The sequence below is a fragment of the Hypomesus transpacificus genome, chromosome 22 (genome assembly GCF_021917145.1).
Source record: "Hypomesus transpacificus isolate Combined female chromosome 22, fHypTra1, whole genome shotgun sequence".
Taxonomy (NCBI): Eukaryota; Metazoa; Chordata; class Actinopteri; order Osmeriformes; family Osmeridae; genus Hypomesus; species Hypomesus transpacificus.
This window is the reverse complement of record NC_061081.1, coordinates 1,532,052-1,550,358: the sequence shown is the minus strand read 5'-3', so window position 1 is coordinate 1,550,358 and position 18,307 is coordinate 1,532,052. Positions and strand designations below refer to the sequence as shown.

At 45.9% G+C, this 18,307-nt stretch overlaps 1 protein-coding gene across 2 annotated transcripts; it reads left to right on the top strand.

The window, feature by feature from the left end:
* The first annotated feature begins 426 nt into the window (after nt 1-426).
* LOC124484793 (glutamate receptor 2-like) lies at nt 427-17,194 on the top strand. 2 transcript variants are annotated; one of them, XM_047045889.1, is made up of 16 exons: nt 427-555; nt 991-1,131; nt 5,658-5,897; nt 6,402-6,598; nt 6,892-6,945; nt 7,021-7,179; nt 7,716-7,883; nt 8,002-8,106; nt 8,269-8,376; nt 8,615-8,821; nt 9,265-9,632; nt 10,337-10,535; nt 10,801-11,048; nt 12,808-12,922; nt 13,950-14,084; nt 15,333-17,194. In XM_047045889.1, exons 1-16 carry the CDS (start codon nt 474-476, stop codon nt 15,486-15,488), a joined length of 2,682 nt encoding a protein of 893 aa, XP_046901845.1. In that variant the 5' UTR covers nt 427-473; the 3' UTR covers nt 15,489-17,194. The 2 variants fall into 2 exon arrangements, with proteins under 2 accessions (XP_046901845.1, XP_046901844.1); XM_047045888.1 differs by lacking the exon at nt 12,808-12,922 and adding an exon at nt 12,125-12,239.
* The last annotated feature ends 1,113 nt before the right edge of the window (nt 17,195-18,307 follow it).

The window sequence follows — 18,307 nt, the reverse complement described above, 5'->3', positions numbered from 1 at the left end:
ACCACAATGTTCTGCATTATTTACTGACATCTATCCCCTGTACAACCATGTACATGCGTGTGGGTTGTTAGCCTACGTGTGTGCGTCTATATATAAATATATCAGTCTGTGCGTGTGTGTGTTTTGTGGTTCTGTTATCTATCCACCCCCGTCCAGTGCGCGCGTGTGACTGTCTACTCGGGAGCTCGTCTCAGCTCGTGTCTCTCCGTCCTCATTGGTATTCTTTCGCTGTCTGCGCGCAGTCGGTGCTGAAACGGGTCCAGCAGTGCTCGCGCCACGAAGGGGGAGAAAGAGAGACATCTGCAGAGCTCAAGCCATCCTCCCACGGCGGGACCGGAACACGAGAGACAGCCACGCGACCAGGTGCCCACTGCCGTTAATCCGGCCTCTGGTCACTATGAGGACCGTCTAAGGAACCCAAGGTGCCCGATGGATGTCGTTGTTTGATAGATATCGACACACTGCATTTGGAAATGCTGAAGACGATGAATCTGCTGTTTGTCCTGACAGTCTTATGGCGCGAGGCGCTCTGCGGTTCTCCCAGCGTTCAGATAGGTACGTAGTCCCTCTTCTCTGCTTTCCTCTTCTTCTATCCATCTCTCCCTTTTTTATCATCCCTTTTCCTTTTCTTCTCTCTCCATCTCTCTCACCTACTCTTCCCCAGACGACGGGTGCTTAACCGAACCCGTCCGCCTTCACCATAAGAACGAGGCGCGAGGCCCTTTAATGTTAAACATCAAGACTGTTTTAACCCGACATGCCGCCTCCCCCCGCCTCTCTCCACCCATTGCGGCTCTCTTATTGAGAATGGATTCAGATGTTAAATTAAAATATATTATTATTATTTTGCTAACAATAAAATTTGCATGTTGCCGATAGTAACAGATGTGACTGAAGATGCACAGTTGGCTTGTGTGTTTTCTGGGTGATATTTAAAACAGCCCATGGTAATAAAATTATATATCTCCCCCCCTTTCCTCGGATATTCAGGGGGCTTGTTTCCTCGCGGAGCGGACCAGGAGTACAGTGCGTTCCGGATCGGGATGGTCCAGTTCGGGACCGCAGAGTTCCGCCTCACGCCTCACATTGACAACCTGGAGGTGGCCAACAGCTTCGCTGTGACCAACTGCTGTAAGTAGAAATCCCAGCTCTAACTGTAACGATCTTATTAATCCGTTCACCATGAAGGTGGGGGCGTGAGAGGGTAGGCACTGATTTGAGTACTTCTCCCTCTTGCGCTACCCATGGTAAGATGACGGCGTTTAATATTGCAGGCTCGCGGGTATTTTAGCGCAGCGCGTTCCGCTCCAGTGATATCAGACTATTTAAGTTTAAATAAAATGCGAGGACGGGACAGAGAGTGCGTTCTTGACAAGCAATTAAAAGCCGGTGTATGCTTGCAGGTGCCCTGAATGTATGTATATGTCTGAATTATTTACCACGGCTGCTTTCTAGTCCATGCTGCATACTATGCATACTTGATTTAGGTGCTATTAAGCAATGTACGAAATAAGATTTACTACAAACTTTCCTTTGCATTCCAAAAGAAGGAAACACCGTATCACGGAAATACTATTTAATATAGGCTACTGTATGGCGACTAGTTTTTTCTTTATTCCAGCAATTTATTTTAGCCTACTGGATGCCAAGCAACCATTTCAACATTCTGTTTAACATGCTATACAACTTTTTAATCTTGTGTAGCCTACACAAACGGCCATGGGGTCAGACTTTTCAGTCTTATTTCTTGACTGGGGAGGGGCTTGCTAACTTTGTTATGTACAACTGGCTCCTTCCTTTACATACTCTGGACATACATGAGTACGGATGATTATTACTTGGAAAATCTAAAAACGAGTACTTCTTAAAAGCCACCCCACCTTTTGACCTATAGGTCTCCTCTTTGACTTGTGGTAGTATACTGTGGTTCTGGTGGGTTGTTGTGATTCTGTTGGGTTGAGGTGGACTGATGTGGGTCTGGTAAATTGAGGTGGGCTGCTGTGGTTCTGGTGGGTTGAGGTGGGCTGCTGGGGTTCTGGTGGGCTGAGGTGGTTCTGGTGGGCTGAGGTGGTTGTGGTGGGTCGAGGTGGACTGATGTGGGTCTGGAGGGTTGAGGTAGGCTGGTGGGGATTTGGTTAATTGAGGTAGGTTACCGACCTTGAAGACTCAGTTCCTAGTAGTGAATAACTTAAACAGTTTTTGCACTCTGGGAAATCTTTCAACAAACTGCTGGCTTCCTATTAATACCTCCCAGGTTGCTTTAAAGGCAGAAATAGGAAATGGCAAACTAATAATCATGTAAATTGTCAGTTCATCTATAACTTTTGTAACTTGAGTAATTCTCAATAGAAAATCTAACTGACGAACCTGACTGAACATCTTTATCTAACATAGGATTAACCCCAACCCTGACTGAACATCTGTATCTAACATAGGACTAACCCTATCTCCGACTGAACTAACTACAACCATGACTGAACTACATCCACATCCAATACAGTACTCCTTGACAGGTAGTGGGTGTTCAGATGGTAACAAGGATTCACAAGCATTGGTCAGTACCATGACAACAAGGAGGTAAGCCCAACCCTAGTGGTACTGTGGTTGCCGTGAGCATTGTCGCGTAGAAGAATATAAAAGGTCAGTGGCCACTAATGGTGTGACTGTAGTCTAGACTTTAGAGTTTATGCACAATTCTCAGTGAGATGAGAGGAAAGAAACAAAAACCAGACAAGAAATGGGACTCAAGAATATTGAATAGATCAAAAACACAGAAATTGTCTCCTGCAAAGTATCTCTGAGGCATGATTCCGGCAGAGCTTATTTTTATATTGAACACAGAAAATGGAAAACAGCTAGTATACTAAAAAGTAGGCAATTGAAAGCAAAAGGCAATCCTTGTACATTATGTCTTAATATGTTAGTAAAAACCTTCCTCTTTTTCTTACCACAGAACATGAGGAATACATCATATGTCAAAAGGGGGCATGCTTATATCACTGCAATACAGGAATGTTTTTCAATCAATGTGGTAATATGAATAAACAAAATATTCTAATATAAGGTAAGAATGATATACTGACTGGCATTAACAAATTAACAGGCTGTGGAGAATGTAAGTGTTGTTATGGTAACTAGGTGGGAATGGTTGTGCGAGTTGTCATGGTCACAAAGATGTAGAGGCTGTGGATGTTGTTGTGATAACTAGATGGCAGCGGTTGAAGGTGTTATGGTAACTTGATGGTTGAGGCCGTTGTCATGGTAACAAGATGGTAGAGGCTGCGAGTGTTGTCTTGGTAACAAGGACGTAGAGAGTGTGGGAATTGTCATGGTAACTAGGTGGTAGAGACTGTGAGTATCCCAATGGTAACTGGTTGGTAGAGAATGTGAGTCTTTTTCATGGTAATAAGTAGGTTGCGACTGTGAATGTGGCAATGAAAGTGTAGACTGTGAGTGTTTTCATGGAAAAAAGGATGTAAATATTTTGGGTGTTGTGGTAACAAGGTGGTAGAGGCTGTGGATGTTTTCGTTGTACCAGATGGTAGGGGTTGAAGGTTTTATCATGATGACTAGGTGGTGGAGGCTGAGTGTTGTCATGGTAACCAGGTGGTAGAGGTTGTGGGTGTTGTCGTGGTAAAAAGTTTGTAAAGGCTGTGAGTGTTGTGTTAACGAGGTGGTAGAGGTTGTGGGTGTTGTTGTGGTAAAGCAAGGTTGTATAGAGCCTGTGAGTGTTGTGGTAATAAGGGTGTAGATTCTGTGTTGTGGTGACAAGGTGGTAGAGGCTGTGGCTGTATGTGTGTGGGAGAGAGTGATGAAAACAAACCCTAACTGGAAGGATGCCTGTCACATTGCTTTTTCTAAAGGCCTCTGTTCTAAACAAATGGATGGATGGATCTGAATGTATGCATGGCTGTCTATGGTTTTATGTGTGTGTGTGTGTGTGGGGGGGGGGGAAGGGACGGGGGGGTTATATATATGTGTGTGTGTGTGTGTGTGGTAATGGGTCGTGTGATTGTGTGCATGGGTATGTGTGTTTCTATGCTGTTGTGTGTGTGTGGAAATGTGTGTGTTTACATGTGGCTGAGTGTGTGTGTTTGTATGTGGCTGTGTGACTGTGTGTGTGTGTGTGTGTTTGTACGTGGCTGTGTGTGTGTTTGTATGTGGCTGTGTGGCTGTGTGTGTGTGTGTTTGTATGTGGCTGTGTGACTGTGTGTGTGTGTGTTTGTATGTGGCTGTGTGACTGTGTGTGTGTGTGTTTGTATGTGGCTGTGTGACTGTGTGTGTGTGTGTTTGTATGTGGCTGTGTGACTGTGTGTGTGTGTGTTTGTATGTGGCTGTGTGACTGTGTGTGTGTGTGTTTGTATGTAGGGCAGCACTGAGCTTGGCGGCCATGTCTGTGCTGCAGTGAAGAAAAGGAGAAGGCCGATGGCACAGTGTTTAGAATGGCTGAGTGAGCGCCCATCCCCCCCTTACCCTCACCCTCTCACCCCCCCCCCCCCCACACACACTCTCTCTTACTAAAGCTCCTCTCCACAGCCTTCCTGCTGAAAGATTCTCTCCCTCCACTTCCTCTTTTCCTCTCTCCATTTTCTCATCGCTGCTTCTCCCCCGATCCTCTCTGTGCTGATTTATCAGTGCCAAGGAGCCTCAGATGATTTCATGTTGGACGCGCACACACACTCGCACATGCGCTCACACACATGAACGTGCGCGTGTGTCACGCACGCACGTGCTTGTACACACACATGCATCCACACTAACAAACATGAGGTGAGTGTTTGTGCGATAACAACGCGGGAATCAGTGCATGTTTAACCTTCGGAGAATAAAGAACCAGGACATCTAAGTAGGACAGCTAAATATACACCTGCTGTTGTGCACACACTCACGCATTCATGCACGCACACGGGCACACAGGCGCACACACACACAAGTTCACACACGCTTCCACTAGTGCACACACACACTCACACGCATCTCGACGCGCCCACGTGCAGTGAGCGCACACACTTGGAGGCTCAGGATTGATCAGCTGTGTGACAGAATCACAGACCACCTCACGAGGCTCAGCATGGAGCGCTCCGACACCTGGAGAGGAGGAGCAGGAGAGAAGCATGAGGAAGAGGGGGAAGAGAGAAGGAGAGGGAGAGGGGGAGGAGAAAAGGAGAGGGAGAGGTGGAGGAGAAAAGGAGAGGGAGAGGGGGAGGAGAGAAGCCCGATGGAGAGGGTGAGGAGAAAAGGAGAGGAAGAGGGGAGGAGATTAGGGGAGGAAGAGGGGGAGGAGAAAAGGAGAAGAAGAGGGGGAGGAGATTAGGAGAGGAAGAGGGGGAGGAGGAGAGAAGAATGAAAGTAGGAGGAGAAAAGAGAAGGAGGATGGGTCGTAGGAGGAGGTGAGAAGGAGGAGGAAGAGGGGGGGGAGGATAGGAGAGGGGAGGAGGAGGAGGAAGAGGGGGAGGAGGATAGGAGGGGGGAGGAGGAGGAGAAGAACGGGGGTATGGTAAATATGAAGTAGGGGTAGGAGGAGTAGGAAGAGGATGGGGTGAGTAATAGGAGATTCACATAATGAAGATTTTCTGAATTATTCACTGATATCAAGCCTTTGTGTGTGTGTGTGTGTGTGTGGGGGTGTATGTGTGTGCGCTCGCGCGTGTGTGTAGTCTGCTCCCAATTCTCCAGAGGAGTGTACGCCATCTTTGGTTTCTACGATAAGAAGTCGGTGAACACCATCACATCCTTCTGTGAGACACTGCATGTGTCCTTCATCACTCCATCTTTCCCTGCCGATGGCCTCAACCAGTTCGTTCTGCAGATGAGGCCGGACATCAAAGGGCCTCTAATCAGCCTGGTGGAGTACTACAAGTGGGAGAGGTTCGCCTACCTCTACGACAGCGACAGAGGTGAGTTCTTCTGAGGAAGTAGACCTACTACATTACTTCAATTCTAATCAGTAGTTCTACTGTAGGAACACTACAATACCGCGGTTCTAATTAGAAGTAGTACAGGACTACTACAACACTTGGGGGGTCAGATGGCTGAGTGGTTAGGGAGTTGGGCTATTAATCAGAGGGTTGTTGGTTAGATTCCCGGCCATGCAAAATGAAGTTGTGTCCTTGGGCAAGGCACTTCACCCTACTTGCCTCAGGGAGAATGTCCCTGTACTGACTGTAAGTCGCTCATCCAGAGCGTTTGCTAAATGACTAAATGAAATGCTTTAGTTCTAATCAGTATTTCTACTGTAGGAATATTACAGTGAAACAAGTATATACAGAAATGTTCTTTATCCAAGCCATGTGGTTTTTGATGCAAGTGGCTCTTCAGTTGAGTTCGGCTGGGCTGTGCAGGTCTGTGGTCTGATTGGCTGTGCTGTGCAGATCTGTGGTCTGATTGGCTGTGCTGTGCAGGTCTGTCCACCCTGCAGGTGATCCTGGACACAGCAGCGGAGAGGAAGTGGGTGGTGACCGCCATCAATGTGGGGAACCTGAAGGACGAGAGGAAGGATGAAGCGTACCGCTCGCTGTTCCAGGATCTGGAGATACGCAAGGAGAGACGCATCATCCTGGACTGTGAGCAGGACAAAGTCAGGGACATCATGGAGCAGGTGGGTTAACATATCATGGAACAGGTAGGAGTTAGGATTAGTTTATCATAGAGTAGGTTGGAATTACAGTAGCAGTTGTATCCCAGAGCAGGTAGGAGTTAGGATTAAGATCAAATAGAACTAGTCAGAAGTAGGATTGAGATATCATGGAGCAGGTAGAAGTTAGGGTTAGGGTATCATAGATCAGATAGGCCTCTGTGGGCTAAGGTTAAGATTACCTCAAAGGGGTAGGACTACTACAGTTCATGCAGCCAATCGGAAAGGATTATTAATCTCTGTGGTCTCTCTGCCAGGTCATCACGATTGGTCGGCATGTAAAAGGGTATCACTACATCATTGCTAACCTGGTGAGTAGCTCCTCCCTTTAACACCTCTACTGTCTATGCAGTCCTGACTAGATAGTGACTGTGTGTGTTTTTCAGGGTTTTGTGGATGGAGACCTGTCCAAGATCCAGTATGGGGGTGCCAACGTGTCAGGCTTCCAGATTGTGGACTTTGATGATCCACTGGTGTCCAAGTTTGACCAGAGATGGGAGGCTCTGGAGGAGAAGGAGTACCCTGGAGCAGACAACCGGATCAGGGTACACCTCAACCCTCCATCCCTGACCCCGCAGCCCTGACCCCTGAATCTCTCATCCCTGATCTCTGAACCCCTCAGCTTGAACCCCCTGTTAACTGCTAAAAGACGCAGCAGAAAGGAAGTCATTTCAAATCCAATCCAATTTTATTTGTGTAGCCCTTTTAACAAGCAATGTCACAGAGGGCTTCACATACGCCCACAGTACTGAAGTCAGACAGTTTATTATGATTTATTGTCATGGTGCAAGGCTGTATACGGTATGGCTTGAAATCCAGTAAACCCTAGGTAACCCTCTTGCTCTGACCCTACCTCTCTACATGTCTCTGTCTCTGTCTCTGTCTCTGTCTCTGTCTCTGTCTCTGTCTCTGTCTCTGTCTCTGTCTCTGTCTCTGTCTCTCTCTCTCTCTCTCTCTCTCTCTCTCTCTCTCTCTCTCTCTGTCTCTGTCTCTCTCTCTCTTCATCCCTATGGCCATATTTCTACATTACATTTAGTCATTTATCCCTCCCTTCATCTCTCTATCCCTTCCTTTTTTGCAGTACACGTCGGCCCTGACCTATGACGCGGTGCAGGTGATGACAGAAGCATTCCGTTTCCTCAACAAACAGCGAATTGATTTCAGTAGGCGGGGCAATAACGGAGACTGTCTGGCCAATCCTGCGGTGCCCTGGGCGCAGGGGGTGGAGATAGAACGTGCGCTCAAACAGGTAAACTCAGGAGTAGCCAATCGGATGATTGGGGATGGGGACGGTCTGAAAGCCTTCTGGGGTGTTTGTGAGTGTTTGGGTGGTTGATGTAACACAACTTGTGATTGTGTGTGTTTAGGTTCGGGTGGACGGGCTAACAGGGAACATCCAGTTTGACCAGTACGGGAAGAGAGTTAACTACTCAGTCAACGTCATGGAGCTCAAGACCAGTGGACCAGTCAAGGTGCTGACCCTTACATTGACACACCTAATCCAAACCTGAACCTAATCACAATCATGCCTCTGTGTGTGTTTACCTCAGTGTGTGTGTCTACCTTAGTGTATGTATGTTGATATTACTGTGTTGGTCTGGGTGTGGACATTGATTCTGTGTGTTTGCTTGCAGATTGGGTACTGGAATGAGGTGGACAAGATGGTGGTGACCAAATCCGATATTTTCCCCAATGAGTCCATGGGCATGGAGAACAAGACTGTCATTGTCACAACCATCCTAGTAAGTGTGTGTATGTGTCCTGTGTTAGATAGTAATAAAACACGATTAACAGGAGCCTTCCCAAGCTTATGTGTTGACGGCTGTATACTGTGTAAAATGTGAGAGTGTGTTATTATGAATAACACTGTTGTTGATACTGTGTAAAGTATGTGTGAGAGAGTGGGTATGTGAGACTGTGTGGGTGGGTGATATTATAGATACACATTTGCTTGTATTTCACACCATGTGTTTGTTGCAGGAAGCCCCCTACGTGATGATGAAGAAGAACTCTGAGTTGTTACTCGACAACGACCGCTATGAAGGCTACTGTGTGGACCTGGCCGCCGAGATTGCTAAACACTGTGGGATACGTTACCAGCTGAGGATTGTGGGAGATGGGAAGTACGGAGCCAGAGACGCAGAAACCAAGATCTGGAACGGCATGGTGGGAGAGCTGGTGTATGGGGTGAGAGAACTTCAACAACTTTATTGACACAACCACATCAATACTAGCATAATAGAATCATTCAAATTCAATAACTTTATTGACACAACCACATCAATACTAGCGTAATAGAATCATTCAAATTCAATAACTTTATTGACACAACCACATCAATACTAGCATAAAATAATCATTCAAATTCAATAACTTTATTGACACAACCACATCAATACTAGCATAAAATAATCATTCAAATTCAATAACTTTATTGACACAACCACATCAATACTAGCATAATATAGTCATTCAAATTCAATAACTTTATTAACACAACCACATCGATACTAGCACAGTAGAATCATTCGGTTAGCTTTATTAACACGACCACATCAACTCAAGCACAGAAACATTTTACTCCCCCCCCCCCCCTCCTTTCCTCCCACACACACACACACCCCTTCCAGAAAGCAGACATAGCGGTGGCCCCCCTCACCATCACGTTGGTCCGGGAGGAGGTGATAGACTTCTCCAAACCCTTCATGAGCCTGGGCATCTCCATCATGATCAAGAAGCCCCAGAAGTCCAAGCCCGGGGTCTTCTCTTTCCTGGACCCCCTGGCCTACGAGATCTGGATGTGCATCGTGTTCGCCTACATCGGCGTGAGCGTGGTGCTCTTCCTGGTCAGCCGCTTCAGCCCCTACGAGTGGCAGCTGGAGGAGTTTGAAGACGGCCAGCTGCCCACCACCGAGTCCACCAACGAGTTTGGGATCTTTAATAGTCTGTGGTTCTCTCTGGGTGCCTTTATGCAGCAAGGGTGCGATATCTCGCCAAGGTTGGTCTGGCGTCTGGTGCCCTCCGGTGGGCGCCTGGTGGCTGAGCGCTGTGAGCGGCCCCACAATGCTCTGGTGCATGTATGTTGACCTCTGAACTTTGGGCTGCTGCTGACCCTGACCTCTGCTCTCTCCTCAGTGTGGGTGCTGTAAGAGGGAGAGGAGGTTGGATGGAAGAGCAGCCCAGAGTTGGGTTGGGGCCGTCAGGGTGTCTTAACCCTGATGACTACTTCCTGTGGAGCTTACATGCACCAAGCAGGGGTCGTGAATGCATGATGTCACATCCTCTTCCTGCCTCTTGGAGGGGTACCGTGTTTTTGCTGCATATTCCCGTTTCTCTCTTCGATGCTACGGGATTAGAAGGCTTTTCTTTCTTTCTATCTTATCTATATATCTATCTATCCATCTATCTATCCACCTATCTACTCAATCTATTTTAGGACTCCATAGATGTTCGGTTCCTAGTCCTTTTGATCCTTTATATCTTCAGTGTAGAGGTGTGTGTGAGAGAGGTGTTGTGTGTGTATGAGAGTATGTTTCTTAGAGATAGTGTGTTAGAGTGCTAGTATGAGTGTGTTTGTGAGAGTTAGTATGAGGGTGTCTGTGAGTGTGTTTGTAAGAGAGTGTGACTGTGTGTTTGCACGTGTGTGCTTGTGAGAGAGCGTATGTGCGCGTGTGTGTGTCTGACTGTGGTGCCTCCCTCCAGGTCTCTGTCGGGGCGTATCGTCGGGGGGGTGTGGTGGTTCTTCACCCTAATCATCATCTCCTCCTACACGGCCAACCTGGCTGCCTTCCTGACGGTGGAGAGGATGGTGTCCCCGATCGAGGGAGCTGAGGACCTGGCCAAGCAGACCGAGATCGCATACGGGACCCTGGACTCAGGATCCACCAAGGAGTTTTTCCGGGTGGGTTTACAGTCAGGAAAGAAGAAAAGGGTAAAACGTCAGTACTTTGTCGGAGTCAGATGGCTGAGCGGCTAGGGAATCAGGCTAATAATCAGAAGGTTGCCGGTTCGATTCCCAGCCGTGAGAAATGATGTTGTGTCCTTGGGCAAGGCACTTCACCCTACTTGCCTCAGGGGAATGTCCCTGTACTTACTGTAAGTCGCTCTGGATAAGAGTGTCTGCTAAATGTAAAAATGTTTGTCCATAACCCTGTATCTCTCAACAGAGGTCAAAGATCGCGCTGTTTGACAAGATGTGGCAATACATGAAGAGTGCGGAGCCGTCTCCGTTTGTGAAGAAGACGGCCGAAGGCGTTCTCAGAGTCAGGAAGTCCAAGGGGAAGTACGCTTACCTGCTGGAGTCCACCATGAACGAGTACATCGAGCAGAGGAAGCCCTGTGACACCATGAAGGTGGGAGGGAACCTGGACTCCAAAGGCTACGGCATCGCCACTCCCAAAGGATCTCCATTAAGGTGGGTGGAATAGTATAACAATGTTCTGTATGTTGTTATAGTATCCCACCTACCCTGATGTCAGCCTGGTTTGTATCCCCCTGTGTGACGCCCAGCTAGAGCAGGACTACATTACCCAGAGGTCTGTGGGGCTGGTCACATTCAACCCCGGCAGTACCTACTCAATGGTCTGTATTGGAGCAGAAACAACTGATTGGCTGAGTAGAGAATGTGTCAGGTAATGCCTGGGTTGTGAGTGGACCAGCCAAATGGGATCTGGGTTAGGATTTGTAATATTTATAACAGTAGAGTTAGTCCAGATGAGTTAAATGTATAAAAGTGAAGGAAGTCCAGATTTGTAACAGATATAACAGTGGAACTAGTCCAGATTAGTAACAGATATAACAGTGGAACTAGTCCAAATTAGTAACATGTATAGCAGTGGAGATAGTTTGCTTTAGTAACATTTATAACAATTGAGATAGTCAGATGATGGCACCTAGTGTTAACTGCTAATATTAGATGAACTGGTGGAAAGTTAAAACAATGCGCATGCAGTTGTGTGTGTGTGAGTGTGTATGTATGTCTCTGCGTGTGTATGTGTCTGCGTCAGTGTGTGTGTGTGTTTGTTTGTGTGAAAGTAGATGAGAGGACTGTGGTTGCATGCCTGTTGTGTATTTGCTCATTTGAATGATGTTTCTCTCTGTCTTTCAGATGATGATTTGATGTTATGTTATTAGTATTGTTATATTGCAGATATAACTGTATTGTTTATTGGTTATTACATAGTTGTATGGTGTTAACATGTTAAAGCTACTCTAGTCCTCTATACACTACTGTGTAGCTGCCTACTCCCCACTAGATGAGCCTAATAGGTCACTAATGCTATCGTGTCAAGCTAATCCTGACGCTAATGCTAAAGGCTAATGATGACATTAAGGGTAATGCTAACTGCTGATGCTAATGCTAATGGCTAAAGACTAATAATTACATTAAAGGTAATGCTAACTGCTGTTGCTAATGCTAATGGCTGGACCTGGCTCGGGGAACAGATCTGTCACTCACCCTGTCTCACCAGTATGTTTTATCGTTTCAAGAAATGCGGTTAACCTTGCAGTACTAAAACTGAATGAACAAGGCCTGTTGGACAAATTGAAAAACAAATGGTGGTACGACAAGGGAGAGTGCGGCAGCGGAGGAGGTGAAAGCAAGGTTAGCCCCGTCACAAGACAACTGGGTAACTACAGGCTATGGAGTAGGCAGCACACACACGGCGCATCTCACACACACACACACACACATATTGAGGCCAAAGAGTCTGCCCCATCACCCTGGGATTGTCAAAGATCACAGGGTTTGGCTCTACACGGGAGGGCGAGAGGAGAAATATAGAGGGGTGTATGTTTAGGAGGGTCTATATCTAGGACTGTCTTTAACTAGGTCATTATCTGGGAAGGTCTATGTCTAGGTCGTTTTTTTCTTGGTGGGTCTATAAGTAGGTCTACATCAAGGAGAGTCTATATTTAGATGGTCTGTATCTAGAGGGTGTATATCTAGTGTATCAAGGGAAAGGGCATAGATATAGAGTGGGCAGAGAGGGAGCGCCGCTGATTGTCCTGCCTACTCAAGGTGATGCGCTGGTGCCCGTCTGGTTGGGTAAATTCTAGAATCACTCAGACCACATGGAGCACCTCCGCCAATCGCCACACTACTAGAGTCTAATGTAATAATAACATAATATAACATTGATAATGTTATTTATGTTATTTTCCACGGGAAGAACGCCAGTAAACCTTGCGGTATTGAAACTCAGTGAGCAAGGAGTCTTAGACAAGCTGAAAAACAAATGGTGGTACGATAAAGGTGAATGTGGATCCAAGGACTCTGGAAGTAAGGTTAGTCGCTGCAGGTTCTGTGTGAAACACACACACACACACACACACTAATGCAAGCACATACATGCTTACACACACCTCTGCAAGCACATACACGCTTACACACACCTCTGCAAGCACACACACGCTTACATACACCTCTGCAAGCACACGCTTACACATAGACTAATGCAAGCATACACACTGTAATACAAACACACAAATACACTAACACATACATACTAACACACAAACACTAATGCAAGCTCACATAAACTAACACAACACATACCCACTCATAACACATATACAGATTAGGACTCACACAAACAGTAGCTATACTCACTCACTCACACACATACATACATGCATGCACCCATCACTCACACACACATTCAAACACACGTGTCTGTTAGTGTGGTCAGTGGGTATAAAGCATGGCTAGTTGTGGAGCACTCACAAGATGCACCGTCACTGTGCATGAACTGTTGTCTAAAATAGAGCAGGTTGTACGTAACACAACACACACACACACAAACATACAAACAGAGTCTTCTCTTTACGAGAGCAGCCATGTGTGAAATATAGCCTGTGGACCAGACAGTGAGATGATTAGTTTTTTGGATGTGTGAAATGTGGCAGCCTTCCAGTATGTCTTCTGTTCAGTATATTCTGCCTGCCTCAAACCTTGACCTTGCCCTGCCTCATGCATTTGTATGTGTGTGTGTGCGTGTGTGCGTGCATGTGACTGTATGCTTGACCTGTGTGTGTGCTTTGGTGTTGGTATGCATGTCTGTATGTGCGTGTGTATGTGTGTGCGTGTGTGTGTGTATGTGTGTGTGAATGTGTGTGTGAGAGTTTGTGTGTGTGTGTATGTATGTATATCTATCTATGTGTGCATGTGTGTGTGTGTGTGTGAGAGTTTGTGTGTGTATGTATGTATATCTATCTATGTGTGTATGTATGTGTGAGAGTTTGTATGTGTACGTATGTATATGTATGTGTGCTTGTATGCATGTGTGTATGTATGTGTGTGTGTGTCCTGCAGGAGAAGACCAGTGCTCTGAGCCTGAGCAACGTGGCAGGAGTGTTCTACATCCTGGTGGGGGGCCTGGGTCTGGCCATGCTGGTGGCCCTGGTGGAGTTTTGCTACAAGAGCCGAGCCGAGGCCAAGCGCATGAAGGTGGCGCAGACTCCCCAGAATACACTCCCTACTTCCTCGCAGAATTCACAGAATTTTGCCACTTATAAGGAAGGGTACAACGTGTATGGAATCGAAAGTGTAAAAATCTAGGGGGTAGGGAAGATGTCCTGATCTCATGTCAGCCAGCCAGTCACGCCTCACTCACTTCCTGTCCTCTGCTCTCCGCTCCCGTGCTGTACTCTGTCCTTTCTCCTTCAATCCTCTTTTGTCTGGCCACTTCTCTATCCATCCTCTCTTCTGTCTTTCGTCGCTTCACTTCTCTCCTCCTCTCTTTTCTTCTCTCTTCTCCTCTCTCCTCTCCTCTCCTCTCTCTTCTCCTCTCCTTTTCTCTTATTTCCTCCATTATTCTCTTCTCTCCTTTCCTCTCTTCTCCTCTCTTCTCCTCTCTTCTCTTCTCTCCTCTCTTCTCCTCTCCTCTCCTCTCCTCTCCTCTCCTCTTCTCTCCTCTCCTCTCCTCTCCTCTCCGCTGCCATGTTCCACCATGTTGCTGAGGAGAGGCAGTTCAGCTGACCACTGGCTGTGATGACGTTGTTCTGACCCGACTCAGCCGAGTGGCTCTCCATGTGGTCGTCATGCTTATGTTGACATAGTTTTGTCGTCATGGTTATTGTCTGTGTGAGGTGGCTTCAGCCACCTTCTGATCACATGACTATTTGCCTTGCATCAGTTTACATACTCATACACATTCTACATATGTTCGGTGTACATCATTCAATTTACATACTCTACATATACTACTTTATTCTACATCAGTGGTTCCCAAATCAAGGGTTGCAGCCTGAAAAATTAAGTCTTATTTAAAACCTGATCGGAGCTGATGTGGCAGAATGCTGCAGAAAATGTCCATTGCCCAGTACAGCATAGACTTGGTTTCTGAATTACCCTCTTTCTACACACAAGGTGTAAATTGAGCTAGTGATGTAATTTACGTTTTTAAATCTGTCTTATTTTATAATGGATTGGAATAGATTTTTTAAGCCCTGCCCCCATTACAATTGTTTAATTTGTGGTCGCTGGCCGAAACAGTTTGGGAATCCCTACCTTGCATACTAATACATGAATGCATAGCATACATCATTCTACATACATACTTCCATACATGACTACTCTATTGTGTGGAGTAGAGCTAACACTAACAGACTTGTTTCTGTGTGTGTGTGTTTCTACTTTTTGTGTTTGCATTGTGTGCATGTGTGTGTATGTGTATGGGTGTGTGTGTGTTATCAGATGACGTTTACTGATGCCATGCGGAGTAAGGCCAGGCTGTCCATTACTGGTTCGTCGGGGGAGAATGGGCGTGTCCTGACTCCGGACTTTCCCCGTGCTGTGCCCTACCTCCGCCCCGGATTACCAATGAGTCTCAGCATGACTGACCTGTCCTGACCCCGCCCTCACAGTGCCTTATGCCTGACAGCCAATCAACATGCTTCTGTCCTGCAGAGACCTCCCTCAAAACGTGCATAAGCCAATCATGACCTTTAGCCAACCAATCATGTCCAGACAACTACACTCCCCGTGACAGACTGACAGGTCATTTGTACAATCCCATATCCAGGTTTAGTCAGAACACACCCCACTTTGGTCAAATAAAACCAACTGTTGTTGCCAAGCAATCTCCATAGCAACTAGTCCATGATGAGAATACCCAATTCAAGCACACAATACTTAATAATCTGCAGCAAAATGGGATTTTCTAAATAACTGATAAAAAAAAATATATAAAAACAACTGGATAAAAAAAAAACGTTTTTCACGGACTACTAAACTAACCTGCTTCCATGAACTGTGTCAGTACCAGAGGGTCAGGGAGGAACAGGTGCCAACCTGGACTGGCTGGCGGAGGACTGGAGGCACTTGAACATTACTCTCAAAAATGTGTACATATGAGAAAGAATAGGTATACAAATACTGATAGTAATAATTATTTTAATGCTTGCTCTGAACCCCAACCAGTAGAGACTAGTAGAACCTGAGAGATGCATGGACCAGACAGCTACTGATGCCATATGACCCACTGATGCCAAGAGGGCTTTGCCAAAAGAGAACAGAAACAGAGAGAGTGCCAAAAGGCGTGTGAACAGAACAAGCACGAGCTCCTGATGTTCAACCCTGCTGAAGCGGAGCCAATAGGAACTGCTGATGTTCAACTTTTGCTGAAGCGGAGCCAATAGGAGCTGCTTATGTTCAACCATGCTGAAGCAGAGCCAATAGGAGCTCCTGATGTTCAATCCTGCTGAAGTAGAGCCAATAGGAGTGCCCACCATTCTAAGACCCTCTAATAAGTTAACTCTTTACTTTAACAGCATATAACGTTTTATGACAGTAATGATGATCATCATACGAGGAAGAAGAAGATATGTGTAAAGATGAGGCTGATGATGATGGTGGTGGTGATGAGGATGTTGGTAGTGATAGTGGTGGTGATGATATTGATGACAATGATCATGTTGATGTCTGTCAGTATAATGCATGCATGTTTATCTGCTTCATTCACTTTGATCATACGTACTATTGCCACCAAGATGACGTCATACATTGTGTCCTCTTTTTACCCATGTCTTAGTATTTTAAGGTTTATTTAATATATGATAAATCATCAGATAATTAATACCATGTAGGTAATATTGATAATATGGTTATAACAGATATGATAGATATATTCATAAATGTGCTAAACACTTTTCTATTTGCCAAACTGTGGAACTCACTAGTGTTGGACACATGACCACGGCACAGCTGTGATCATGTCCACAACCAGTGTGTGTGTGCATGTAAAAAGTATGTTTGTGTGTGTGCTTGCTACTTGTGTATGTGTGTGTGTGTCTGTTTTGTGTGTGTGTGAGAGTGTGAGAGAGATGAAGGTGACCTTGCACAGGAGACTCAGCACAAAGGAGCTCCACACAGAGTGTTTGATGTAATCTCTGTCTGAAACACCTGCTCACTCTGCTGTGATCAGTCTTACTCTGTATTTATCACTACCATTACTGTTCACAGTAAAAGTCATTCTCAAAGGCGTTTTGTAACTGGAATGTGTGCTAACTGGTTTATTTTTCGGACTGTTTTTGAAATAAAAATTGTCATAACCCTCATTAGTTCTGCATCATTGTCCAAGGCACAAATACTCTATCACACAGACCCAGGCGTAGATCAACTTTGATCAACTTTCAGAAAAACTGAAACATCCCTGCCGGCATTTAGTCCTGGAAATGCAGCTACATTGGAAACAATTATTTTTATTTATTCCATTAAGCTTATCTTAAGATATCCATTTCCCCTAAAGTGTTTCCTTTGTATAATAATTAGTCGCATTTAATTCCACAAACTGAGGAAAACAAAGCTACTGTAATTACATGGGTTATCTAATGTGTACCTTGGCTACTATGAATATATTACATATGTCTGGAGAGAAGGAAAAAAAACATGTCTGATATATCTCGTTGTTTTACGTTGGTGCAATAAGTCTGTATTAGGACCAATTAAGCTGAAAAAAACTGTTTCAGCAACACTCCCTACATACACTCCCCATACACACTTGGGGTGTGTAATTGACTTACATCAAACAATAATTATATTTAAAAAATTGGATTAATCTTACAGATTTGACACACATGCTCTCAGGGAGCAGTGACAGTGAGAAACAGACACTCATGCAGGATTGTCCACTGAAGAAATTGGTTCTTTGCATTGTCCCATATCATGCTGTTCTTTTTTCAAAGGCCCCTTCGTGGTTTGGCACCGGCACAAGGGATGGACTTGAGTCTGGTACCGGCACAAGGGATGGACATCAGTTTGGCACTGGAGCAGCGGCTGGTGTAGCTCAAGGGGTGGCAGAGTCAAGTGTGGATGGTTAAGCTGGCACACCAAATGTACGTATGTCAGGCAGCACGGCATTGAGGAGATGAGATAATGTAGTGCCAGGCGCCCTAGGTAGTGCTGCCATGATGGGACCTGAGATATGTGACAGGATGACATTTACAACCGGCTGGTTGTTTATTGCAACACCATCGATGCGAAGGGGCACACCTCTGTGCCTGTGTTGAGGGTGGGTGAGGTTGGAGGTCGTAGACGATATTCCCTCGGAAAGGCTTAGCCTTGGTCTCTACAGCAGGTTGGATGATTGATGTTACAGCGTGGACCTTCGAGAGACCTTCAAGCTTATAGGGGGGTCAGATGGCTGAGCGGTTAGGGAATCGGGCTACCAA

Coding starts and splice junctions, on each gene's coding strand:
- LOC124484793 (XM_047045889.1), top strand. CDS start 474: ATGCTGAAGACGATGAATCTGCTGTTTGTCCTGACAGTCTTATGGCGC. Junction 8,377..8,614: donor TCATTGTCACAACCATCCTA/GTAAGTGTGTGT, acceptor TGTTTGTTGCAG/GAAGCCCCCTACGTGATGAT. Junction 9,633..10,336: donor GGGTGCGATATCTCGCCAAG/GTTGGTCTGGCG, acceptor GCCTCCCTCCAG/GTCTCTGTCGGGGCGTATCG.